The 27,635-nt window shown below is 44.4% G+C and overlaps 1 protein-coding gene across 1 annotated transcript; it reads right to left on the bottom strand.

Annotated features, from left to right (window-relative positions):
- Positions 1 to 1,129: 1,129 nt before the first annotated feature.
- LOC123997481 (phosphatase and actin regulator 4B-like) lies at positions 1,130 to 27,635 on the bottom strand. The gene is made up of 12 exons (XM_046301763.1): positions 26,347 to 27,635; positions 25,932 to 26,012; positions 22,283 to 22,813; positions 14,044 to 14,376; positions 6,545 to 6,890; positions 5,852 to 6,123; positions 4,542 to 4,767; positions 4,371 to 4,426; positions 3,859 to 3,920; positions 3,236 to 3,373; positions 2,982 to 3,058; positions 1,130 to 2,794 (listed from the first exon to the last, which is right to left on the bottom strand). The coding sequence occupies exons 1-12, from the start codon at positions 26,633 to 26,635 to the stop codon at positions 2,779 to 2,781; spliced, it is 2,427 nt and encodes an 808-aa protein (XP_046157719.1). The 5' UTR covers positions 26,636 to 27,635; the 3' UTR covers positions 1,130 to 2,778.

The following is a 27,635-nucleotide window of genomic DNA, read 5'->3' as shown; positions in this document are numbered from 1 at the left end:
GCCTACTTCCAAAGTGTGGCAAAATGGCTTAAGGACAACAAAGTCAAGGTATTGGAGTGGCCCTAACAAAGCTCTGACCTCAATCCGATAGACAATTTGTGGGCAGAACTGAAAGAGCATATGCGAGCAAGGAGGCCTACAAACCTGACTCAGTTACACCAGCTCTGTCAGGAGGAATGGGCCAAGATTCACCCAACTTATTGTGGAAAGCTTGAGGAAGGCTACTCAAAATGTTTGACGCAAGTTAAACAATTAAGGCAATGCTACCAATACTAATTGGGTAAATGGGTAAACTCTGGCGATCGTCGTTCATCTTGAAAAAGTGGATTTTTACTGTTGTGGACATTTAAAGGCCCAGCTAGGCAACATTTTATCAGCTGATGAAACAAGCACTAGAGTGAAAAAAAATGTTCAGCGTCATTTCCTAATAGTTGCTATCTACACAGGACCTTCTAATCAGCAGGTTTGCATGAGTGGGAGTTTCAGCTTTCGATGGTAACATCACCATGCAGTAAATTGGTTAATAGACCAATAACAATAATTCCAAACCTCATGCAAACCTGCCAATAAGAGCTAGTTTTCAGTTTTCCCCTCCCTACCCAGATAATAGCTAGATTTCCATTAAATTGGAGACACATTTTCATGTGAATATTCTAAAATACGCATAACGAAAATATGTACATTTTCCCAACAGAGGTGTTTCCACCAAGCTGACCTGCTGCGAATTATGGCAGCGTTTATAAAATAGTTCCAAAACTTCCTGTTTCCATCACACATGTTGTGATGTTTTTTATAAGGTATGATTTACTCGCATAAAAACTGGATGGAAACGTGATTAGTCCTATCAAAGTAGTTCTTGCTTGAGAAATATTGTTTTGCTAAAAATGTATTTCTTAAAAACAATTTTAATGGAAATCTACTACAGTAAGGTACTAGTTACCCAGAAATGATTATTATTATTTTTAAATATTAACTAGTCTAGATCCACTTGTCGGTTCTTGTGTTTCAGCTATATGCCTGAATCCCAGATGAATGAGAGATATTGTCCCATTCATTTGGAATTACAGGATTTAGCTGGATCTTCACAATTGAAGATGGGAAGTGGGACTCAAAGAGTGAAAGACTCAGAGTGATTTAAGGTTTTTAATTATAGGTGACTATTTACAGGCAGTTACTAAAATTCCACATTTCGTAAAAAAACTAAGTTAAACTGAACACTTAAAGATTCCCATTGTTGTAGTGTTTAATCATACAGTAATATTTTGTGCTTAGAAAAATAGCAACCTATAATACTATTATAGTTAACATTTATTTTCAAATAATAAGGAAGAACAATATATACACAACAGTAACCTAAATGCATCTGTACATTAAAGGACTCTGTAATCTACTGGCCAGAATACAACGCATGTAACATTTCTCTAGATAAAAAAGTATTTTCCTGCCGAAATGATTCCCTGTCAACCGTAAAATCCACTAATTGTGTAATTTTCATCAAATCCTGATCTATGCCAACTGCACTTTGATACAAATCTTTACAGAATGTAACATTTAAACTTTTGTTTTATTTAAGATGCCATCATCATAATCTTAGCATTTTAAAACAGCTATTATTTGCAGCATTGCATGGTTTGACCTATGTAGAGAAGTACAAAAAACACACAAAAAAACGTAAATAAAAAAAGTGTTGATTCAACAATTGCACTGTGTGTTGGCTCATGCAGCGAAATGAAGAAATATGTGATATGAAAACAGCATTCTACTGTCAGCATGGGGATCACAGTCTGGCAAAAAAAAAATGACAAAAAAAAACAAAACAAGAAAAGCACACCAACTACCTCCTCGTTGTGTTCTTTCCTATGACTAGTTAAAGCTCAAATGCTCACCCCGCGTCACAGCCAAATATAAATACAGGCAAGGCAGGCTAGCTGTTAAGAACGTTGGGCCAGTAACCAAAAGTTCGCTGATCGAATCCCCAAGCGGACTAGGTGACAAATCTGCCGCTGTGCCCTTGAGCAAGGCACTTAACCATAATTGCTCCTGTAAATCACTCTGGATGAGTGTCTGCTAAATTATTAAAATGTAAAAATGCACACTATTGAAACAGGTTCAAATAAAAGCAGTAATTTCTGATGTGATCAAAATATTATGCATTACAGTTGTCATTATTAGAACTCAAGTTTCAGTCTAAGAAATCACAGAAATCTATACAGAAGTGCACAAAAATCGCAGAGCTTTTCCAGTTAGGAGAATGGCAAATCCCACAGTCGTCTTCCTCCTCATTCTCTTTCTGCAGCTTCGTCTCTAACATTTATTATTAATGTGTTTATTATTGTAGCTGTCATTATTAGGACTATTATTACTGTAATGTTATTACATTTACATCTCTGCAACATGGGTTAACTGTGCCATACAGAGTAAAATCAGAAAAAAGGCAACATCGAAAGAGGTGGCAAAAGGTCGTTGTCAGTGGAACCCTGAAGGATAACACACATCGGCAGAGTGGCTCCCAGTAAGCCATCTCGGTCAAGCCCCTCTGCCACCTCTTCACTTTGTTGGCACTTGGTACCCCCTATTGTCTGATAGAAATACTGCATCTGGTCCTCAGTCCCCCTGTTTTCCGTTCAGTCAATTCCAGGGCCTTCCTTGATGATCTGTACAGTACATTCAGCAACATAAAAGGGAAGTCTGTTTAGGGAGCACCAAGACCCCGTGACTCCTCTCCAGAGACTCTGCCGGCCACTGGTTAAGTAAGTGTTTTCCAGTATGGGGTGGATACTAAGGCCGGTGGAACCTAAAGAAAAGGACATCAATGATAATTTGATCAATCACAACAACTCAACATATCAAAAAGGTATTTTCCAAGGCTGTAAGAGCAGCCAATTAAAGGGATCAAAACAAATGTCTTGGTATGTTAATGCGAGAGCTATATTATGAAGTTATTTACACAATTACATGTTGTCCATAGGCTGAGGAAGTACCTTGTATAGATCCTACTGTCTTCATGAACCTCCATTTCAGAGCTCTTAAAGTCATTGAGCTCCTTACGAATGGCAGCCTGGACGAAGGTGGGAAAGTTAATACAATTAAGACTTGCACAAGACCGCGTCTAACTACTAAAGTAAATACAGAAATATATACTTTCATTACTGGGCAATAAGATATACTGGTGTCAATAAGTAAGTGCATTACAAGCCGTGGGCTTTAGGGAGCTATGACTGACAGCTGATTGTACCTTGTCGGCGGGTGTTAGCTTGGTCCAGGGCTTGTCTGCTCGCCGATCATAATCATTGGCTGTGGTGACCTCCACATACTCGTGGAAGCGCAGGATCTTTCTGGCCTGTAGCTCAGCAACCGTGGGCCTCTCACTCAGCTAGAGGAGGAGTTAAATGAAGAGTTTAAAGGGATGGCGCCCGTGGTCCTTCTGTAGCTCAGTTGGTAGAGCATGGTGCTTGTAACGCCAGGGTAGTGGGTTCGATCCCCGGGACCACCCATACGTAGAATGTATGCACACATGACTGTAAGTCGCTTTGGATAAAAGCGTCTGCTAAATGGCATATATTATTATTATTATTATTATATTATTATATTATCTACTTCCCCAGAGTCAGATGAATTTGTGTTCTGTATGAAGGAAGTTAGAAGTAGTTTTGAAAGCCAAAATGGTATCCACAAGTTCATCTGAATCTGGGGAAGTAGATAAAGGGCCTCATTGCCAGTCTCCCTTGAAGAAGACTACCTTCTCTCAGCTTGTTTTATAACAATTCACTCGTTACTCCTCTGTGCGTAAATGTTCTGTTAAATGAGAGAAATATATTATTACAGGTAACAGTAGTGCGTGTGTGTCACTGGTCTTACCTTCCTGGTGAGTCTACGTTTGATCTCTCGGACCTCCGCCTGCCTGTCTATCTGGTTCTTGGCTGAAAAGGAGAGAGAGAGTCAAACCATTGTTTAGAACCCTGTATAGACATGAACCAAATTGTGCAATTGCTGTCTATTTCACAAAAATACAATTTTCCAATGGGATTTAATATAGGTACTAGGCACAAATACACAAGTACACCGACTGAGATAAAATAAAATAAATCTAATCCACGTTGATAAGAAGTGGCCTCATGCTCTTGGAATGTGGCCTCATTTATATAAATAACAAGAATCCTTACTAAGAGAGAAATACCAGTGGGGATTGAGCTGTGATTAGGTGAAAACCTAGGCCCCATTCTAATTCCAGAAAAGTGCATTATTCCTTCCTCCCTTCCATTTAGTTCTCTGATTAGACATGATGGGACGGGTGAAGGCAAGCGCTCCATGCCTCCACCACAAAGCTTTCACCTGTCAGAAAAATTGTGATGGGAGTAGGAAAGACTTACGTTGAAGGATGTTTCTCTGCTCCAGCTCCTCTGCACTGGGTCTCTGGCTGAGACGCCTAGAGGATAGAAGTTCACATCAACCTTGTGTTAGATTTGGTGTGTGTATATGTGGAGAGAAGAGGAAAGAGCGAGAAGAAAATGATAGTGAGACTGTGTGGCTTTATCTGTTACCTTGTGAGTGCAGAGCCTATTTGTGTGCGTATGGCCTCCCATTGCTCCCTGCTCTGCCATGTCAGCCCTGTTGACCCTTGGTGTGTGTGACCTGGTGTGTGTCCGGGAGTGCGTCGTTCGGTGTGACTGCTGGACTTGTCCTCTCGAGCATGTTTCTCTGGGGCGTGTCGGTTACTCAGTTTCAAAGCTAACGTGTCTTTCCTTCTGACCCTGCTGGCCAAAGCACCTGAACAAGAACCACAGAGAGATGTAGTCAGGTATAGAAAGATATACAATACAAGTCCAAAGTTTGAACACACCAACTCATCCAAGGTTTTTTATTTATTTTGTACTATTTTCTACATTGTAGAATAATAGTAAAGACATCAAAACTAAAAAAACAAAAAATAACACATGGAACCATGTAGTAACCAAAAAGAAAGTGTTAAACAAAACAAAATATATTTTTATGTTTGAGATTCTTCGAAGTAGCCACTCTTTGCCTTGACGATCTCATGGGGAGAGACATTGTTACTAATTTGTAAATAAAGCCTGTTTGTTACTTAGAATTAGAATTATTTAGAATGATTTATTTCTGTTTTTAGAGGGAGAGAAACCAAAAACCTACAGTCATCTATCTCATGGGTCTCCCACTCGAAGAAAGCACAGGTATTGAACCAGCATCTGTAGCAGCACATGCGCTGTTATGCAGTGTCTTAGACAGTTTCGCCACTTAGGCGCTGTACAACGTGACCGGTCGGGAGTGGGCTACAGCACTACAGTAAAGGCAAAATAATCCTAACAAAATAAAATAATAAAAACCTTAGTGTAACAACACTTTTAGTAAGTAATATTGAAGTCGTGCACAATTATAGTTTTCTATTTAGGTTTATGTCGCCCATTCATTGTCAGTTAGAGACACAGTAGGACCCAAAAACATAATCAGTGCCCTAACTCCCCCTTGTGCTGGTCTGGTGCAATGAAGTAGTGACGCAGGGTACCGTACTAAACCACAAATTACCTCTAATCGCAAAACCTTTAGTGGAGCAACCACTGTAGGTGTCCAAACTTTTGACTGGCACTGTATTGGTATCCTGTGTGGCTCAATTGGTAAGAGTGCAGTGCTAACAATGCCAAATCAGGGGATACATTTCCACAGGTATTATAGTCACATACAAAAAAGTATGCGCTGACGCTACTGTAAGTCACTTCTAATATGCCACCGAGTCTGTTAGGTGGCATACTTATTTTTACAGTATTTTAAAGACGCTGCTGTATCTGAGTATAAATGTTTATCCATAACCAAATTCAAGTGAGACAGAGATACATACTGGGTGGAGGCTCATCTTCCTCATCCTCATCTGAATTTTCATCTTTATAGAGCACTGGCCCGTCCGAGTCGCTGTCTTCCCTTTGCAGGTCCTGCTCTTCTTCTTCCTCCTCCTCCTCACTGCTGTTGGGCCCCTCGGGGATGACGTTGATGCTGGGCTCTCCCACCATGCACCTCCTGCTCCGTGGCTCCAGCTCTGGCTGGGGAAGCTCCCCATCGTACTCTTCCTCTTCATCATCATCATCCTCCTCCTCAGAGTAGTCATCCTCAGCCCTGATAGAGAGAGGAGGGAGAGAGAGAGAAATGGAGATCAGATGAGTTTTCAACAGAAATAGGAAAAGCCGCCAGTCACATATTATTGACGGAGCTGATAATAAATCATTGGCATCACAGAAAGATTGTGTGGCTAAATTCATTCATAAGTCCTAGACAAGGTCTTGCCAACTTTACACCTAATGTTTGAGGTGTGTGTTTTACTCAAGTCTAGAACATTGATGAAATATCCACTGGACTCACAGTTTCAGAGGCTGGATGCTGACGGCTAGGGGCCGGCCGCGGTCCCCCTGGTACTCGGGCGGCGTCTCAAAGAGCAGGGAGTGGGCTGAACGCTGGGAGCCGTCGGGATGTGGCTGGGCCTGGCCGGGGCTGGACAGGGCCCTCTGGATCATGATGTGCAGGGGGACGGGGGCCGGACGCTGGGGGGCTCACTGGTGGGGCTGGGGGGTCAAAGAGCAAGGGCTGAGGGATGGGATGTTGGTAGGAGTGCTGGTGGTGGAGGTAGTGCGTGTGCAGATGCTGGCGGGGGGGAGAAGGGGGGATGTAGTTGGGTAAGGGCGGGGAAGGGGGAGGCATCTGGAAGCCGACTGAGTGGTTATGATGGTCCTCGGGAGAAAGCAGTGAGGGGGAGGGGGTCGGGACCGACTGGGTGGACGCAGAGGGGTCCTCCGGGTTGCGCTTTGTGACAGGGGTAGTCCTCTTGGGGGGCATCGGTGGAGAGGGCTTAGTTGGCACAAGGCTGGTACCGGCCTGGGTGAGGTTGCCTGTGGGATTGAGAAACACAGTATATTGAAGGTGTCACACACACTGATAAAAACACATGTTCACTTACTTTATTAACCTAAATCTGGGCTTTCAACTGCGGATCAAGTGAGTGCACATGCTTGTTTACGTCTCCATTTACATGTAAGATCGAGCCCAAGTAACATGGGCGAGTGCACATGAATGGATATACACACCCAGATCACATGACTGAGTCCACATGAATCCATAGATCCACAAACCCAGGTCACATGAGTGCATCCGACAGGGTCTTACATTACAAACGGGTGCATGTGGCAATCAAGGTTACAGTGAGGGTTTGAATAAGTACACATGTTCTAGAACACACACAGACCATACACAAATCGATTTGGCCAGTATGCATCCATCGCTTCTTAGCATCTCTGAACTGAGAATTATGAAAAAACCCTGTTCAACAAAGCTGGAATAGACATTTTGCGACTGCATGCAAACCTTTAAATATGTAAGCTTGATGCAGTTGCTGACGGATGTGTTAACATGAAATAGCATTAAAATACAAAGCCATGGACATATACTGCATTGGAGTACAATAGATCACAGCAGCTGACCAATTAAAGTGCCAGACATGAAGCATGCAGTAGACAGGATTGGACTATAACATCTGCTTTAAACAGAGTCAAGCCCTTCATCTGCCCTTCTCTCCTTTCTTGCTCCAGAGCAGATGTGTGGATTAGCCTTTATGGGGCAGCCTGGTCTGCGCTGTGCAGCCACAGCTAGCCATCATGGGAGACACTCAGTTACTCCCCCATTCACATGCCAGAGGTGGTAGTACACATATGGTGCTCAGACACCCACATACACCCACTTACACGCACACCTCACTCTCATTCAACCTTGTTGCGTACATGCAGCCTATCGTGGCATGAGCATAAGAGAGCACTCAATCCAGGTCGTTATAGGTTTAGTCCAGCAGTAGCATCCAGGTAGCATTTGGCATGAGGCATTTCAAGTCAGGATGATGCAATATGATGACGCTGGTGACCAGAAGGTTGACGTTAACAGGGGGGGGGGCATACAGCCACACACACAACGCAGGCTCGGGAAGACGTTGCTGTGGCGATGCCAGTGAAGAGGGGCATTGGTGGGCATCCTTTGTTTTACCTGACCGCAGGCCTCTGCCGTCCCGCCGACACAGGTAGACCGGGAGGGACAGGTAGACGTCATAGTCGCCCTCGCGTTTCCAGCAGGACCAGTAGAGGGGCAGTTGGGAGTCATTCTGGTTCACACCGCCCTGTAGAGTGGAGGCTGGCGGGGGACGAGAGGTATGACACGCATGCCTTCAGCTCTCATATAGGCTGGCTGAATGTATACAGTGTGTATAGGGTGACCAGACGTCCCTGATTTACAGGGACAGTCCCCAACTTTAGTGGCCTGTCCCCAGCTAGAGCTGTCCCTGAAAATATACACGATTATCCCTCAGAAAGAAAGATGCAACTGTGAAGTTACCTTTAGGTTGATATTTCAACAATAAAATGCTGTATCCAGTCAAATTTGCATGTACAAATTGTCTATCCCTGTACCAAACTTGTTTGACCATTTATGAGAATGGTTGATCATTGATACACACATGTAACCACCGCATGAACAACCATGCCCACCAGGGCCCTCATTTATCAATGTTGCGTAGAAAAGCTTCTAAATTATCTCGTACAAATCCCCAAAAAGTTGGTATTTATCAATTGCTCGTATGCTTGATTTACAGACACCGGAAAGTATTTAGCCTTGATAAATCAGACACGTTCTAAAACACTGTGCTAGTGCACGTGAAGTCTCATTTACATAAAGAACCGCCCTAAATGACCCCTAATGGTCACAAACCTTCCCTTCAAATCTGCAAGAAATGTCACTGATTTCTGTCCGCCAACATAGAGAAATCAAAGAACACAAAAGAAAACTGCAGAAATAGAACTTTTCATCACCGAAGTGAAAGATATAAGTGTAAGAAGGGTAGAGTGACTATTCACTGTCTGCTATGGACCAGCGCATTGGCAGCATAATTGGAGAGACCTCGGTGTCTGGCATCATTTGTGATGGTGATACTGAGGATCCTCTCCCAGACCCTGAAGGAATACCAGACACACCAACTGATGGTAAGTCAAGCTTTATTTTCGCAACCATATTCAGACATGGACCACATCTAAATATTTTTTCTTGACAATAAATATAACAAACTAAATGTAACAAAATTAATATAACCAGAATTACAAAACATTAAATCTTTACAGATGTGGGTGATTTTTCGGACTCCTCAGCCATCCCCAGGCCCACAAGAAGGGTGTCCTCTCTGGCAAGCACTTCAGCTGCGCAACATATTTTGACTGACGCAGTCCTCAAACAACGAGATCAATAAACCAATTCTAAGATTCAAACAGCAGATGGAGTATGTATGCAACAGCCTTAGAGACAAATACTGGTGCAATGTAAATGTGTTTTCCTTGTCGATTTGATTACAATATTTGGAAGAACAGATACCTAAAACTGTTGTGTGATATTGACTCTTGTCCTCAGTGCCAGAGCTATGGGTGGTGGGAAACACTCCGTCAGGTATGGGCTCATCGAGTCTAGGTGGATCATTCAGTGGAATACCAATTTTGATTGCAATATTGTGGAGCACACTGCAATCCTTCACAATGTAGCAAACCTAAAAAGGAATTTGCACATTGTATTACATTCATGTAATGGCATTTGAAGGCAAGTCATTTCAGCGGCAAATTACAGTGTGCCTCCTGTCCCAGATAAGTACAGCCAACGCCCTTTCAGCAGGCCTATGGTGCGCTCTACTGTTCTTCTGTGTACGTGGGCTTGGTTGTACCTTGCCTCTTGTTGGTTTGAGGGGTTTGTGAGGGGAGTCATCAGCCATGTTTTCAATGGGTAACCCCAGACTCCTGCAATTATGAACACAACATTCAGATATTGTTTCCCAGTAGAGGTCTAACATGGCAAATAAAACACAAGTCACTTACCAATAAGCCATCCATCCCTAACAGCTCCTTCCTGGAGGTTAAGTCCGAATGAACGGTTCTGCACAATGAATGAATCATGTGTCTCACCTGGCCACTACATTCAACAAAGCCAAATGTGAATCACAGATGATCTGCACATTGACAGAATGTAAAACCTTTTCTGTTGACAAAGTTAAATTTGCTCAATGATGGTGCTTCGATTGCGATGTGGGTGCAGCAAATTGCTCCTGCGACATTGTGAAATCCAGCTATGGTATGGAAATCCCTTTTCCCTCTGTCCTGTTGCACAGCAGTGTATGGAAACTGGATGTATTGTGGGGTCAATTAAATAATGCCGCGATGGACTGCAGGCAATAATCGGCTCATGGTTGGTTGTGAAATGCCAGACCGATCCGCAATATCCCGTTGGAATGTTCCAGTGGCCAAAAATCCCAGGGTGGAGAGGACTTGGGTATGCATTGGGATGGCATTGGTGCGTTTAGTCTCCCTTTCTAATACTGGCGAGAGTTGGTTGCAGTGATACAATAAAATATGCCTTGGAAAACTAAATCTACTTATAAGCCAAGCGTCGCTCTCAGCAAAAAAAAAAACTGCACACTCATTGAAAACACGCTCCCTGCGTAATGCAGCCTGTGCCAGTTCCTCCAGCAATGCAATATTTGCTATTTTGGACAAGTCACAATTCCTCAGTGTTGCCTTTTATGTTATTTAACTGGTTTAACTAAATTGCCTTCAACCTTACATTCAACTCTCTTTCTAACTGACTTTATTATTCAATTAGGCTGAAATGGTTTCATGTTTATGAATTCGATAGCACCCTGAGAAAACTATTAGTAGCTGAAGTGTCTATAAAATAGATACATGAATGAACTATTCATGTATTATCCTTTTTCTTCTTAGTTTATGATTTGGTCCAGTATGTCAATCCTTTCTCCACCATTTTGGTAGATGGTTTGACTTTTCTACCACAAGGTGCTGTGTACGCATGGTCAGAGGTGTGCTTAAATTTACTCACATTCTCAAGTATATCATGTCAGATTGTCAGAATAATAGTAGAGATAATGATTTATTTCAGCTTTTATTTCTTTCATCACATTCCCAGTGGGTCAGAAGTTTACATACACACAATTAGTATTTGGTAGCGTTGCCTTTAAATTGTTTAACTTGGGTCCAACGTTTTGGGTAGACTTCAACAAGCTTCCCAAAATAAGATGGGTGGATTTTGGCCCATTCCTCCTGACAGAGCTGGTGTAACTGAGTCAGGTTTGCAGGCCCCCTTGCTCGCACACGCTTTTTCAGTTCTGCCCACACATTTTCTATGGGATTGAGGTCAGGGTTTCGTGATGGTCACTCCAATACCCGGACTTTGTTGTCCTTAAGCCATTTTGCCACAACTTTGGAAGTATGCTTGGGGTCATTGTCCATTTGGAAGACCCATTTGCGACCAAGCTTTAACTTCCTGACTGATGTCTTGAGATGTTGTTTCAATATATCCAGATAGTTTTCCTGACTCATGATGCCATCTATTTTGTGAAGTGCACCAGTCCCTCCTGCAGCAAAGCACCCCCACAACATGATGCTGCCACCCCCATGCTTCACGGTTGGGATAGTGTTCTTCAGCTTGCAAGCTTCCCCCTTTTCACTCCAAACATAACGATGGTAATTATGGCCAAACAGTTCTATTTTTGTTTCATCAGACCAGAGGACATTTCTCCCAAAAGTACCATCTTTGTCCCCATGTGCAGTTGCAAACCGTAGTCTGGCTTTTTATGGCAGTTTTGGAGCAGTGGCTTCTTCCTTGCTGAGCAGCCTTTCAGGTTATGTCGATATAGGACTCATTTTACTGTGGCTATAGATACTTTTGTACCCGTTTCCTCCAGCATCTTCACAAGGTCCTTTGCTGTTGTTCTGGGATTGATTTACACTTTTCACACCAAAGTACGTTCATCTCTAGGAGACAGAACATGTCTCCTTTCTGAGCGGTATAACGGCTGCGTGGTCCCATCGTGTTTATACTTGCGTACTATTGTTTGTACAGATGAACGTGGTATCTTCAGGCATTTGGAAATTGCTCCCAAGGATGAACCAGACTTGTGGAGGTCTACAATTTGTTTTCCTAAGGTCTTGGCTGATTTATTTTGATTTCCCATGATGTCAAGCAAAGAGACACTGCGTTTGAATGTAGGCCTTGAAATACATCCACAGGTACACCTCCAATTGATTCAAATGATGTAAATTAGCCGAAGCTTCTAAAGTCATTACATAATTTTCTGGAATTTTCCAAGCTGTTTAAAGGCACAGTTAACTTAAGTGTATGTACATTTCTGATTTACTGGAATTGTGATACAGTGAATTATAAGTGAAATAATCTGTCTGTAAACAATTTTTGGAAAAATTACTTGTGTCATGCACAAAACTATAGTTTGTTAACAAGACTCCAACCTAAGTTGTTGAATCACACACGCATGTTTTACGAACATTTCTGTTCGTACACAACATTGATAAATGAAGGCCTACTAAACAGGTGATTCTAAAATGGCTAGCCTAAAAAAACTGTGGAGGGGTAATCAATTTCTGTGTTATAATTAATACAGGTATTTGAATGGAATATATTGACATTTGATAGTTAACTATAGGTCCATGCCCAGATTTTCATTTCCAATATCTGGTCACCTTAACTACACATACACTAGGGTGATGTTCATTAGGGCACACCGTAGCACACCATTTTAAAAACAGTCTAGGTAGTCCTTCCTGTTCAAAACAAAACGTGTGGTGTCTAATGGACACGACCAAGGTGTATATGCTTACACTGAACGCACTACTAGCACCCAGAACAAGAGGGTCTGTGTAATTCGAGTGTTACGCTAAGTGTCTGAGAGGCTTGTCTGGGCTGTGAGAGGGGCACCAAGTGGGGAAAGTGAAGAGGAAATCAAAACTCCTTCCGTTTCGGGCCCTCTAGGTTAGCCATTGGAAGTAATCACTCTGCACCTAGCTAACTGTTAGGAATATTCCTAACTAACTAGTGGAATACCTTTGAAAACAGTCACTACAGGCTCATCTAGCATTCATATACAGTTTGATATGTTTCAACAACAGCTGGGGAAGCAATGATTGCATATTCAGTACCAAGCCGGATGAGTTTTTAGATCTACAAGTTTTCCCAGTAGTTTATGAACACCTTGGTTTGAACATTACCTAACAAAATGTACTGGCTAAAATGTATTGTAGACAATAACTGAACGCATTGTAACTGTACCAAATGAAGAATGCAGAAAGTTTATCAGCGAAGCAACTTCTTAATGCCATTTCTCCTTCCTGCTACATCATGAAAAGCCCCATTCTATGCCCCATTTATTAACATATCCGACATGGTTTAATACATCGGAATTGTTTACATAATATGACAGCTGAAATATCTACACACATTCTAGAACGTACATATGACATAGCTTGACAGACTATAGATGGCGAATAGGTGACAAACGAGTGCACGGCAAATGACTTCCAAGCCTACTAGCTCCAGGCTAAACCAACCAACCTACATAATACGTAATAATGTGTTTAAAACAGTCCTAAGGTAATAGGCGTATCAGATCTCAAAGAGAACAACAGTGAATAAAGTCAGACTCCCCTGACGAGAAACGCCCCTGGTAACAACAAAAACAACAATATTGTCTTCGCGTGGAGCTGAGCAGCAGCAGGCTCAGAGCCACCAGAGTCAGTGGTGTCCTGGGAGAGATACAATGCCAGGGAAAATCTGCTCCGCTGCTGCTGTCTAAAATAGTTCAGTCTTATTAAGTCATTGGCTGGGGAACAGCTGCTGGAGCCGCAGGGATAACATCATTATAAGGATGAGAGTGGCAAAGTGTGTGTGTGTGTGTGTGAGAATGCGTGCAACGTGCACGTGTCCCTTGTAGTAACCCCTATGCATGTGACATGAGTCTTCTGCAGACATGTATGCATATGACACGCGACTAAAAGTTACGTGTGGAAGCTCCACTAATTGTGCATGTGCACGTGTGAATGTGTGTGTGCTTCGATGCAAACTGCACCTGGTCTCCCCGGGCATCTCATTGGCTAATTCTGCCATTCTGTGATCAAACAGGCCCCTACAACTACAACCACCACAACTAGTACTACTACTCACCCAACATGGCAGCATTAACGCCCCTGTTGACGGGCTTCGGCAGGGGGAGGGGTGGCTGCTTGGTCGCCTGGGGGGTGGAGGATGGCGCAATGGACACTATTGCTGAAGATTGGGTGTTGGCGCCTGCAGATGAGACAGTTTGGGCAGGCTTTGCAACTGCAGAGGAAGACGAGGAGGAGGAAGAGTATGTGGTTGCAGGGTTCGGTTCGCTGCCGGGCTCGGGGGTGGAGCTTATCAGCCACTTGGGGGGCATAATGGACTGTTTGGGGGGCAGTGACTCTCGGAGAGTATCCCGCAGCGAATCTGGGTCAGGCACAAAATGGCTATCTGATTCTGCAAAACACACAGCACACAAAAAATGTGTTACATAACATACATGTGTTAAAGAGCACTATACATTTAATCACTAATCATCATCATGAGAGACACATGGGCGCATTCGTGTCAAAGACCGTACACACAGCAACTCGCTACACACTGCTAGGCTTTTCGGAGCGTGTTTGTTTCTTTCAATAATAGTATATTTTCCATCTCATCACATTATGCATCTCCCTAAAAAACATAAATGTTTCAGTCTTGGGTTGGAGCACTGAGACAATTTGTGCCATTCACTCAGCCACTCTAGTGTGTGTGTATTGTCATTATCAGGGGATCAGCTGTATAGACAAACAGTGCTGTAATTACCAAACCCCCTCCCCCCATTCCCCTAACCCTCCACCCTGCTTCTTATCCCACGCCATTTCTCAAAGCTGAAGTTTATTTATAGACAAGTCTTTATCACATGCTGATGTCACAGAGAAAAGAGGATACACAGTGCCTTCAGAAAGTATTCACACTCCTTGACTTTTTTCAAATTTAGTTGTGTTACAAAGTGGGATTAAAATGTGTCCTTTTTTTGTCAATGATCTACACAAAATGCTCAATGTCAAAATAAAACCGCAATATATCTTCATTAGATAAGTATTCAACCCCTTGAGCCAGTACATGTTAGAATCACCTTTGGCAGCAATTACAGCTCTGACACTCTTAAGGGCTTAATACACCTGGATAGGACAATATTTGCCCATTATACTTAACAAAAAATATTCAAGCTCTGTCAAGTTGAACATTGCTAGACAGCCATTTCCAAGTCTTGCCATAGAGACAATTTAAATCAAAACTGTAACTAGGCCACTCAGGTACATTCAATGTCGTCTTAGTAAGCAACCCCAGTGTATATTTTGGCCTTGTGTTTTAGGTAATTGTCCTGTTGAAAGGTGAATTTGTCTCTGTCATATGACGTGGACCTTTCTGGGTGTAGATAGTGGCTTCACCCTCTCTCACTCTCTACTACACCCAGGTTCTATTATCTCAGGTCGTAAATTCCTGGTGGAGACTCTCTTCCCCTTTTCATGCAGAGAGAGAGACCACAGAGTGAACAAAGGATTTCACGTGGCAGAACTCCTAAATCCCCAAAATGGGAAAATGAAACTAAATGTCCACTTGTGAGAATGTGGGAAGGGTCAATGGACACTTAAGGGGCAGTTATGTTGAGTGTGTTTCATTTGGAAACTTCATAGAGGACAGGAAACACACAACTATATCTCTGAATGCGTACATTTCTCAATTATGGTGTTTGCATCTAAATCTTGATGAGTAAAGATGAAACTCTTTGTGAAATAACGTAATGTGATGTTAACCTTTCATTTTGATAGAATTGTATTCCCTGTAAAGTTTAACTAGTCAGCGGCCACGCCCCCGTGAGCGAAGACATGATCTGGCATCATGGAACCGCCTTTTCTACGGTTACGAATAAAAGCCCCTACCTAAGAAAATCTTTTTCAGACTAAACAAACCCACAGTGAGCTTTGATTGTGAAAAGTAAAGACCACGCATACCTCGGTGTAAGCTGAGGTGGCACAGGTTTGAGTACCAAGATTAGAAAACCATACCATGTGGAGCATTGGCTACATGCCTGGAAATGGTTAAACTCTGAGACTATCAATCCCTACAGAATAAGAGCAAATCTTAGATACTAATTACTAGTCTGCAGCTAGAAATGATGTAAACTTGGGATGCGAATATCGACAACCACCGAAACATCTACTCTAAGAACAATGGACGCCTGATGTATCCATTACAACCAACCATGTGTAACCAGAGACTCTCTGATGAACTGACTCTCCCACAGACAGACTGATGATTCTAACAGAGAAGATCACAACGACATATGGGCGTAAATATATATAGATTGCAATTATTCCTAAATGAGTGAGCGTTCATGTGCGAAGGATTAGCATTTCAATGTATATGATTATAGACTGTGTAATGAATCCATTTTGTCTTTCTAGCTCTCTCAGTCCACACCCCCTTCCCTTTGTCCACCAAGTCGTCATATCGGTTGCGCCCACTAGGGAATCTTCCCTATCATTGTTAGTAACCAATATCTACGGTTTGTTTGTTTATGCATTTCTGTGATTATTTAGTTAGTAAATAAATAATTAATCAAATTGGTGCATGGATGATTTATAGTGCAGGCTGGGTTTGTGCAGAGATCCAACAATTTACGATGTTCAGATGAGACTGACGTGAGGTAAAGAATAATTAATTAATAGAAGACTAATTGATCAGATATTAAAATATCTGAATAGTTATATTACATTTACATTACATTTAGGTCATTTAGCAGACGCTCTTATCCAGAGCGACTTACAAATTGGTGCATTCACCTTATGACATCCAGTGGGACAGTCACTTAACAATAGTGCATCTAAAACTTAGGGGGGGTGGGGTGAGAGGGATTACTTAACCTATCCTAGGTATTCCTTAAAGAGGTGGGGTTTCAGGTGTCTCCGGAAGGTGGTGATTGACTCCGCTGTCCTGGCGTCGTGAGGGAGTTTGTTCCACCATTGGGGGGCCAGGGCAGCGAACAGTTTTGACTGGGCTGAGCGGGAGCTGTACTTCCTCAGTGGTAGGGAGGCGAGCAGGCCAGAGGTGGATGAACGCAGTGCCCTTGTTTGGGTGTAGGGCCTGATCAGAGCCTGGAGGTACTGAGGTGCCGTTCCCCTCACAGCTCCGTAGGCAAGCACCATGGTCTTGTAGCGGATGCGAGCTTCAACTGGAAGCCAGTGGAGAGAACGGAGGAGCGGGGTGACGTGAGAGAACTTGGGAAGGTTGAACACCAGACGGGCTGCGGCGTTCTGGATGAGTTGAAGGGGTTTAATGGCACAGGCAGGGAGCCCAGCCAACAGCGAGTTGCAGTAATCCAGACGGGAGATGACAAGTGCCTGGATTAGGACCTGCGCCGCTTCCTGTGTGAGGCAGGGTCGTACTCTGCGGATGTTGTAGAGCATGAACCTACAGGAACGGGCCACCGCCTTGATGTTAGTTGAGAACGACAGGGTGTTGTCCAGGATCACGCCAAGGTTCTTGGCGCTCTGGGAGGAGGACACAATGGAGTTGTCAACCGTGATGGCGAGATCATGGAACGGGCAGTCCTTCCCCGGGAGGAAGAGCAGCTCCGTCTTGCCGAGGTTCAGCTTGAGGTGGTGATCCGTCATCCACACTGATATGTCTGCCAGACATGCAGAGATGCGATTCGCCACCTGGTCATCAGAAGGGGGAAAGGAGAAGATTAATTGTGTGTCGTCTGCATAGCAATGATAAGAGAGACCATGTGAGGTTATGACAGAGCCAAGTGACTTGGTGTATAGCGAGAATAGGAGAGGGCCAAGAACAGAGCCCTGGGGGACACCAGTGGTGAGAGCGCGTGGTGAGGAGACAGATTCTCGCCACGCCACCTGGTAGGAGCGACCTGTCAGGTAGGACGCAATCCAAGCGTGGGCCGCGCCGGAGATGCCCAACTCGGAGAGGGTGGAGAGGAGGATCTGATGGTTCACAGTATCGAAGGCAGCCGATAGATCTAGAAGGATGAGAGCAGAGGAGAGAGAGTTAGCTTTAGCAGTGCGGAGCGCCTCCGTGATACAGAGGAGAGCAGTCTCAGTTGAATGACTAGTCTTGAAACCTGACTGATTTGGATCAAGAAGGTCATTCAGAGAGAGATAGCGGGAGAGCTGGCCAAGGACGGCACGTTCAAGAGTTTTGGAGAGAAAAGAAAGAAGGGATACTGGTCTGTAATTGTTGACATCGGAGGGATCGAGTGTAGGTTTTTTCAGAAGGGGTGCAACTCTCGCTCTCTTGAAGACGGAAGGGACGTAGCCAACGGTCAGGGATGAGTTGATGAGCGAGGTGAGGTAAGGAGAAGGTCTCCGGAAATGGTCTGGAGAAGAGAGGAGGGGATAGGGTCAAGCGGGCAGGTTGTTGGGCGGCCGGCCGTCACAAGACGCGAGATTTCATCTGGAGAGAGAGGGGAGAAAGAGGTCAGAGCACAGGGTAGGGCAGTGTGAGCAGAACCAGCGGTGTCGTTTGACTTAGCAAACGAGGATCGGATGTCGTCGACCTTCTTTTCAAAATGGTTGACGAAGTCATCTGCAGAGAGGGAGGAGGGGGGGGGGAGGGGGCGGAGGATTCAGGAGGGAGGAGAAGGTGGCAAAGAGCTTCCTAGGGTTAGAGGCAGATGCTTGGAATTTAGCGTGGTAGAAAGTGGCTTTAGCAGCAGAGACAGAGGAGGAAAATGTAGAGAGGAGGGAGTGAAAGGATGCCAGGTCCGCAGGGAGGCGAGTTTTCCTCCATTTCCGCTCGGCTGCCCGGAGCCCTGTTCTGTGAGCTCGCAATGAGTCATCGAGCCACGGAGCGGGAGGGGAGGACCGAGCCGGCCTGGAGGATAGGGGACATAGAGAGTCAAGGGATGCAGAGAGGGAGGAGAGGAGGGTTGAGGAGGCAGAATCAGGAGATAGGTGGGAGAAGGTTTGAGCGGAGGGAAGAGATGATAGGATGGAAGAGGAGAGAGTAGCGGGGGAGAGAGAGCGAAGGTTGGGACGGCGCGATACCATCCGAGTAGGGGCAGTGTGGGAGGTGTTGGATGAGAGCGAGAGGGAAAAGGATACAAGGCAGTGGTCGGAGACTTGGAGGGGAGTTGCAATGAGGTTAGTGGAAGAACAGCATCTAGTAAAGATGAGGTCGAGCGTATTGCCTGCCTTGTGAGTAGGGGGAAGGTGAGAGGGTGAGGTCAAAAGAGGAGAGGAGTGGAAAGAAGGAGGCAGAGAGGAAAGAGTCAAAGGTAGACGTGGGGAGGTTAAAGTCGCCCAGAACTGTGAGAGGTGAGCCGTCCTCAGGAAAGGAGCTTATCAACGCATCAAGCTCATTGATGAACTCTCCGAGGGAACCTGGAGGGCGATAAATGATAAGGATGTTAAGCTTGAAAGGGCTAGTAACTGTGACAGCATGGAATTCAAAGGAGGCGATAGACAGATGGGTAAGGGGAGAAAGAGAGAATGACCACTTGGGAGAGATGAGGATCCCGGTGCCACCACCCCGCTGACCAGACGCTCTCGGGGTGTGCGAGAACACGTGGGCGGACGAAGAGAGAGCAGTAGGAGTAGCAGTGTTGTCTGTGGTGATCCATGTTTCCGTCAGTGCCAAGAAGTCGAGGGACTGGAGGGAGGCATAGGCTGAGATGAACTCTGCCTTGTTGACCGCAGATTGGCAGTTCCAGAGGCTACCGGAGACCTGGAACTCCACGTGGGTCGTGCGCGCTGGGACCACCAGAGTAGGGTGGCCGCGGCCACGCGGTGAGGAGCGTTTGTATGGTCTGTGCAGAGAGGAGAGAACAGGGATAAACAGACACATAGTTGACAGGCTACAGAAGAGGCTACGCTAATGCAAAGGAGATTGGAATGACAAGTGGACTACACGTCTCGAATGTTCAGAAAGTTAAGCTACGTAGCAAGAATCTTATTGACTAAAATGATTAAAATGATACAGTACTGCTGAAGTAGGCCAACTGGCAGTGGGTGCGTTGTTGACACTACACTAATCAAGTCGTTCCGTTGAGTGTAATAGTTTCTGCAGTGTTGCTATTCGGGGGCTAGCAGGCTAGCTAGCAGTGTTGTTTACGTTACGTTGCGTTAAAATAACGACAATAGATGGCTAGCGAACCTAGAAAATCGCTCTAGACTACACAATTATCTTTGATACAAAGACGGCTATGTAGCTAGCTAAGTAGCTAGCTACGATCAAACAAATCAAACCGTTGTACTGTAATGAAAATGAAGTGAAAATGTGATACAACCTGTGAATGCGACCGGGTAGTTGAGTTCTATACAGAAGACGTTGGCTAGCGTTGGCTAGCTAGCAGAGTCACCTACGTTAAGGACGACAAATAGCTGGCTAGCTAACCTCGGTAAATTAAGATAATCACTCTAAGACTACACACTCTAAACCTAAACAACACAATTATCTTGGATACGATGATACGATGATACGAAGACAGCAAAGACAGCTATGTAGCTAGCTAACACTAAACTAATCAAGTCGTTCAGTTGAGTGTAACAGTTTCTCCAGTGCAGCTAATCAGTGGACGTTAGCTAGCTGGCTAGTGAAGACTACGTTAGGACGGCGAAATACGATAATTACGCAATTATCTTTGATACAAAGACGGCTATGTAGCTAGCTGAGAAGAAATTGCTAAGATAAGACAAATCAAACCGTTGTGATATAATGAAATATAATGAAAAAGTTATACTACCCGTTGGAGCGACGTGCAGATGCGACCACTCGCTCCAACCGGAACCAAATATCAAAGTTATAACTTTGTTATCTGAAGATTTTCCATGGTGCCCTGACTTCCTAGTTAATACAATTTACATGATTAGTTTAATCATGTAATAATAATTACAGAGGATTGATTTGATAAAATAACAGTCTTCACCTTTAATGATGACAAAGACAGGACATCTCCCAGTTTCTGTTGGAAAGCATACTAAACCAAGTTTTTCTCTAAGACTTTGCCTGTGCTTAGCTCTATTCCATTTCTTTTCATCCTAAAAAAAACTCTAGTCTTTGCCAATGGCAAGCATACCCATAACATGATCCAGCCACAATGGTTGAAAATATGAAGAGTGGTACTCCGTGGTGTGTTGTGTTGGATTACAGGTTTCCTGTACAGGCTTCCTTCTTTGCATTGTCATTTATGTCAGTATTGTGGAGTAACTACAATGTTGTTGAGCAATCCTCAGTTATCTCCCATCACAGCCATTAAACTCTAAACTCTGTAACAGTTTCCTTTCTCTCTTGCAACTGAGTTAGGGTGCCTGTATCTTTGTAGTGACATATTTAAGCTTGCCATTACAAAAGGGTTGAACATTTATTGACTTAAGAGTTCAGCTTTTCATTTATTATTAATTTGTAAACACTTCTAAAAACATAATTCCACTTTGACATTATGGGGTATTGTGTGTAGGTCATTGACACAAAATCTAAATTGAATCAATTTAAAATTCTGCCTGTAACAACTAATGTGGAAAAAGTCAAGGGTGTGAAAAATTTCTGAAGGCACTGGTAGGTCAGAGAAAACCAAGGGAGAGAGAAAAGGGGAGAAAAGGAGAGGGATGAAATGGAAGAGTCAGAAGTGAGAGAGAAAAGAGACAATAGAGGGAGAGAAAGAGAAAGCGAGAAGATTAAGATAAATCAGGGACAGCATAATATCTAAAAGAAACAGCAGACACTAAATGCCATTTAGCTCAGTGTGTAATAGCTGGAATTGTATCAATTAGCTTTAGCTCTTCAGCAGGTTTACGGTTGAGCTGAGAGGCATTAGCTTTTAAGGGCAGGAATGGTTAAAACGATAGTGCTGCATTAATTACGAAAGGAGGAGACGATGAGCTATTCCTTCTATTTCCTTCTGTTCCTGAATAAGACGCATAGCTGGAGCAGGACTCAGGGGAGCAAAGAGGCTCTGAGACTCCTGTCTATATCTGGGCCCAAACCAGAGGACTGAAGAGGAGGAAGACTGACTGGAAGGAGGGAGGGAGGGAGCGGCAGTCAGAAAACCAGGCTCCAGGTAGAAGTTGCCTTTATGCAAAGATCTAGGATCAGCTGATCCTTTTCAAATCTTCCATTAGGGGGAAAAACACAAACCTTAGATCAGTGTCTAGGGACAGCTTCCACCCTACTCTACAGAATAAGGGTGTGTATGTGTCAAATCAAATTTGATTGGTTGCATACACATATTTAGCAGATGTTATTGCGTGTGCAGTGAAATGCTTGTGTTCCTAGCTCCAACAGTGCAGTAATATCTAACAATTCACAACAATACATATAAATCTAAAAGTAAAAGAATGTGTCGGTGTTAATAGCTCACCTCTACGGGCCCTTCCCTCCTCTGCGGACGCGTGCCGGGGGAGGGTGGGCTTCCATGCTGTCTCAGCAGGGCGACTCCTCCTTCCGTCCTCTGATGGCGCCTTCTGCAGGCCCGGCCGCTTGTCTCCATCAGAAGGGTGTAGTCTGCCCCCACGTCTACCCTCCTCCTGTCCCATACCCTGTACCTGGCCCATCACCTGGCCCATCACCTGGCCCTGCCAGGCCATGTTAGACTTCCCCTCCCCCTGGGACCGTCCTCCACCTCCTCGCTGGCCCTCCTCCTGATGTCCGGAGCCTCTGGGGCCACCCTGGTCCCCATGGCGGTCTACATCCGGGGGGAAGCGGACCCTGCGGTCCTCTGGCTGGGGCAGCCAGGCTGGGTTAATCTTAAAGTCTGAGGGGTTCATCCCAGAGTCTGAGGGGGGTCTTGTCTGGTTCTCATGCCCTCTGCCCCCTCCACCACCTCCACCCACGGGCAGGGTGTGGCCATTCTTCACGTAGGGCTGCTTGGGGCTGTGAGTATCGTCCCCTTCTGTCACAAAAATGGATACAAGCAGTGAGACTTTCCATACATACAATCATCACGCACACATGAGAAGATCTATAAACTACACTACTTTGAGTCACCAACCAAGTGTGAGGGAGGGGTTAGCCAGAAATCTAACAAAGCCATCATCTCTACTCAAAATGTTCTGATATTTGAGTATAAATGGGCAAATTTAATTGGCTTGTTGAAATAGGGCAGGATGGACTTTTGGATTTGTTCCCTCGGTGCATCTGGACACGATTTCGCAGCCCTATTCAGAATGTAAGGTTTGAGAAAGGTGTCCTAACTGCCAACCCCTTCGTAACAGAGCTCTGCCCATGTAGTGAAATGTGTTTAATAAACAGGTCTCTGCAACACTGATGCCGGCAGAGTAAGAGCACAGAATACACTGACTTTCAAAGCTATTTCGCTGCAAGGTGCCATTCGTTCCACTTTCCCCAGCTCAAGAAAAACGCCATGTCATTTTCTTCCCAAAATATACAGTTATACTGTTTGAAAGGGAGCATGAGAGTGAATTTGCCTTTCTTCAACTGCCATTGAATGTCCTGAATTTGAAGCTGTTATTGTCATCGACTATGCGGTCTGTGTAGGTGTGATAGCCCTGGACTTCCGTCTGATAAAGATAAAGCCATTTCCAATTTGCTCCCTCCCCCTTGGCTGCCCTAACCCTTAAATGTTTGCAGATCTGAAGGGTCTGGATAGGTATATGTAGGGTAGTGGTGGAGCGTCCAACATGTTTCTTACACTTTACATATATCAAATCAATTTGATTTGTCACATGCGCCCGAATACAACAGGGGTAGACCTTACAGTGAAATGCTTACTTACAAGCCCTTAACCAACAATGCAGTTTTAAGAAAATTCCTAAAAAAGTAAATGATAAGAATAAAAAATAATTAAAGAGCAGCAGTAAATAACAATAGCGGGGCTATATTCAGGTGGCACCGGTAGAGAGTCAATGTGTCATTGTGCGGGGGGGTACCGGTGTCGAGGTTATTATGTACATGTAGGTAGAGTTATTAAAGAATAGATAATAACATTCTCACATAGGTGTTCCATTTGTCCAGGTGGGAAAGGGCAGTGTGGCGTGCAAAAGAGATTGCATCATCTGTGGATCTGTTGGTGTGGTATGCAAATTGGTGTGGGTCCAGGGCTTCTGGGATAATGGTGTTGATGTGAGCCATGACCAGCATTTCATGGCTACAGACGTGAGTGCTACGGGTCGGTAGTCATTTAGGCAGGTTACCTTACTGTTCTTGGGCACAGGGACTACAGTGGTCTGCTTGAAACATGTTGGTATTACAGACTTGGACAGGGAGAGGTTGAAAATGTCAGTGAAGACACTTGCCAGTTGGTCAGCGCATGCTCGGAGTACACAGTCTGGTAATCCGTTTGGCTCAGCGGCCTTGTGAATGTTGACCTGTTTAAAGGTCTTACTCACAACAGCTGCGGAGAGCGTGATCACATAGTCATCCGGAACAGCTGATGCTCTCATGCATGTTTCAGTGTTACTTACGTCGTAGCGAGCATAGAAGTTATTTAGCTCGTCTGGTAGGCTCGTGTCTCCGGGCAGCTCTCGGCTGTGCTTACCTTTGTAGTCTAAAAGTTTGCAAGCCCTGCAACATCCGAACAGCATTTGAGTCGTTGTAGTATGATTCGATCTTAGTCCTGTATTGACGCTTTGCCTGTTTGATGGTTCGTCAAAGAGCATAGCGGGATTTCTTATAAGCTTCTGGGTTAGAGTCCCGCTCCTTTAAAGCGGCAACTCTACCCTTTAGCTCAGTGCGAATGTTGCCAGTAATCCATGGCTTCTGGTTGGGGTATGTACGTACAGTCACTGTGGGGACGGCGTCCTCGATGCACTTATTGATGAAGCCAGTGACTGATGTGGTGTACTCCTCAATGCCATGTGAAGAATCCCGGAACATATTCCAGTCTGTGCTAGTAAAACAGTCCTGTAGTTTAGCATCTGCTTCATCTGACCACTATTTTATTGACCCAGTCACTGGAGCTTCCAGCTTTAATTTGTACTTATAAGCAGGAATCAGGAGGATAAAGTTATGGTCTTATTTGCCAAATGGAGGGCGAGCTTTGTACGCTTCTCTGTGTGTGGGGTAGAGGTGGTCTAGAATTTACCCTCTTGTTGCACATTTAACATGCTGATAGAAATGAGGTAAAACTGATTTAAGTCCCTGGCCACTAAGAGTGCAGTCTCTAGATGAGATTTTCGTGTTTGCTTATGGCCGAATACAGCTCATTGAGCACAGTTTTAGTGCCAGCCTCGGCCTGTGGTGGTATGTAGACAGCTACAAAAAATACAGATAAAAACTCTCTAGGTAGATAGTGTGGTCTACAGCTTATCATGAGATACAGGCGAGCAAAACCCTGAGACCTCCTTAGATATTGTGCACCAGCTATTATTTACAAATATGCATAGGCCCACACCTCATGTCTTACCAGAGGCTGCTGTTCTGTTCTGCCGATAGTGTATAACCCGCCAGCTGTATGGTCTTAATGTTGTCGTTCAGCCACGACTCGGTGAAACACAAGATATTACAGTTTTTAAATGTCCCGTTGGTAGGATATACGTGCTTTCAGTTCCTCCCATTTATTTTCCAGCGATTGAACGTTAGCTAGCAGAACGGAAGGCAAGGGCAGATTAGCCACTCGTCGCCTGATCCTCACAAGGCATCCTGATTTCTTTACGTGAAACCTACGTTTACTTTTCCAGCGAATCACAGGGATCTGGGCATGGTCGGGTGTCCGTAGTATATCCCTCGAGTCCGACTCGTCCAATTTGAGGTGAGTATTCCCAGTTCTGATGTCCAGGAGCTATTTTCGGGTCACAAGAGACTGTAGCAGCAACATTATGTACAAAAAAGTTACGAACAACGTAAAGATTTTTTTTTAGCATGGTTGGTTAAGAGCCGATAAGACGGCAGCCCTACCCTTCGGCGCCATCTTTCTCCCTCAAGCGCAATCTTTTGCCAAACATTCAAAGTTTCGGGGCAAGTGGAAGTGTTAGTGAGCCAACTGGAACTGGCTGATTGAGTCATGTGGGGATCTGGTGAGTGAGTGACATCACCAGTGGCAGCACTCTTACCATTCTCCGGGAGCTCCTTCAGCACTCCCTGTTCTATAAGCTCCTGCCTCGGTCGCCTCATCGACATCTTTCTCTCCAGAACTGCCGTCAACACACAGAATTTAAGCCAGTGCGTTAATGCACTGAGTTTTTTTTCTTCAGATTTCTTCCAGATAGCATATAAAACCAAAGATAATACTTCAGATTTTAGTGTCATCTCACGTTCCAGAAGTCAAAGATGTAAGTTTACAGATCTTCAAATAAAAATCATATTATTCTAACCACTATAACAATCATCTTGTTAAAGCAGACTGAACTGTACATACTGGAAAATTGGCCATATCACCAGGAGACAAGAAAACACACTGAAAAGGCGTTTGATAAAGACTGAATGCAACACATAAACTAACAAACACAACGAAACCATAACACAAACCTTCTGAAGTCTCCGTAAACTTCTCGCTGCTTTTCTTCTTCCTCCACTTCCATGGTTTGAAGATCTTGCCAAGGGTAGAGAACTTGCCCTTGCCCTTGAATGGGAGAGGGGTGCTGTCCCCATCTCCCTCCGTCGTGGTGTGCAGGTGGTCAACTTCATCAACTGGAGCAATGGCGTCAGAGAGACAAGAATAGAGAGTTAAGAAACACTGTTGAACTATGACAACCACAACTGGGCATCTGCAACATATCAACAGCGCAGAGAGCAGAGGTAACCCTTGCCCAGACATTTTTTACAGTAGCCTAGCTGAGCTCTAACTCAGGCGAGCAAAACCTTGTGCACCAGCTGCTGTTTAACCTGGCCCATGCACTCTTGAGTAAAGTGTACTATTAGAACATTAGCCTATAGCCTAACTGAGCTAGACTGACACCCATATGCACACAGAGTAAAGTGCAGAGGAACATTAGCCTAGCTATGCTAACCTGACACCCATATGCACCGTGATTAAAGAACATGGAGTGCCAGGCTCATTAGGAAGGTTATTAACGTTAGCTCAGAGCTCTGGGACTGTGTGTGCTTTGGCAGGGTGATAGTGCAAGCGCATGTACTCCTCCACACATTCACAACCAAGTAACCAACAGTTATGAGATGGGAGAGTTCCTCTTGCACTAGCCTCCGCCTATAGCGTCCCACAATCAAGAGTCTCACATTCCTCCCTACTGGGAGAATATTGTTATAAGCCTTTCAACAACAACAGGCTATGTGGAAGCACACAGACACACATTGCACTCTTTATGCTTTTTCACTAACAATGTGGAGTCATACACCTTTAAAATTATTTGGAGGTAGGACTCTCTCTTTGGCCTGAGTGAGTCTCTATCCGAGACACGTACAGACATCCAGCTGCCATGGTAACAGCTCAGGTGATTGACAGGCTGACTGACAAGGTGCTGAGCTTCACAAGGCCTGTCACAGAACATCTCTGTGAGCCAGGTTCCTCTAAGGTGGAGGTATTAATTCAGCAGACATAATATTTACAGTGTAGAAGGGCTGGGGCAAAACAACCAACCAGTCCCACAAACATAGGATGTCCTGACAATAACACTGCCCCAGCAATTCGGTTCACACAACAACGCACGCTTAATAAAACACTATAATATTTGCCAGCTGCTGATGGGCAGATGTAATAATACTATACAATACCTAGCTTCAAAACACCAGAAGTGGAGGTAGAGGAAACATGTCAAAAGGTGGAAATGGGCTCCAAAGCAGGGTCATGGAGGTTATAT

The sequence above is a fragment of the Oncorhynchus gorbuscha genome, linkage group LG15 (assembly GCF_021184085.1).
Source record: "Oncorhynchus gorbuscha isolate QuinsamMale2020 ecotype Even-year linkage group LG15, OgorEven_v1.0, whole genome shotgun sequence".
Classification (NCBI taxonomy): Eukaryota; Metazoa; Chordata; class Actinopteri; order Salmoniformes; family Salmonidae; genus Oncorhynchus; species Oncorhynchus gorbuscha.
Note: the sequence above shows the minus strand (reverse complement) of the source record. Positions and strands in the feature narration are given on the sequence as shown.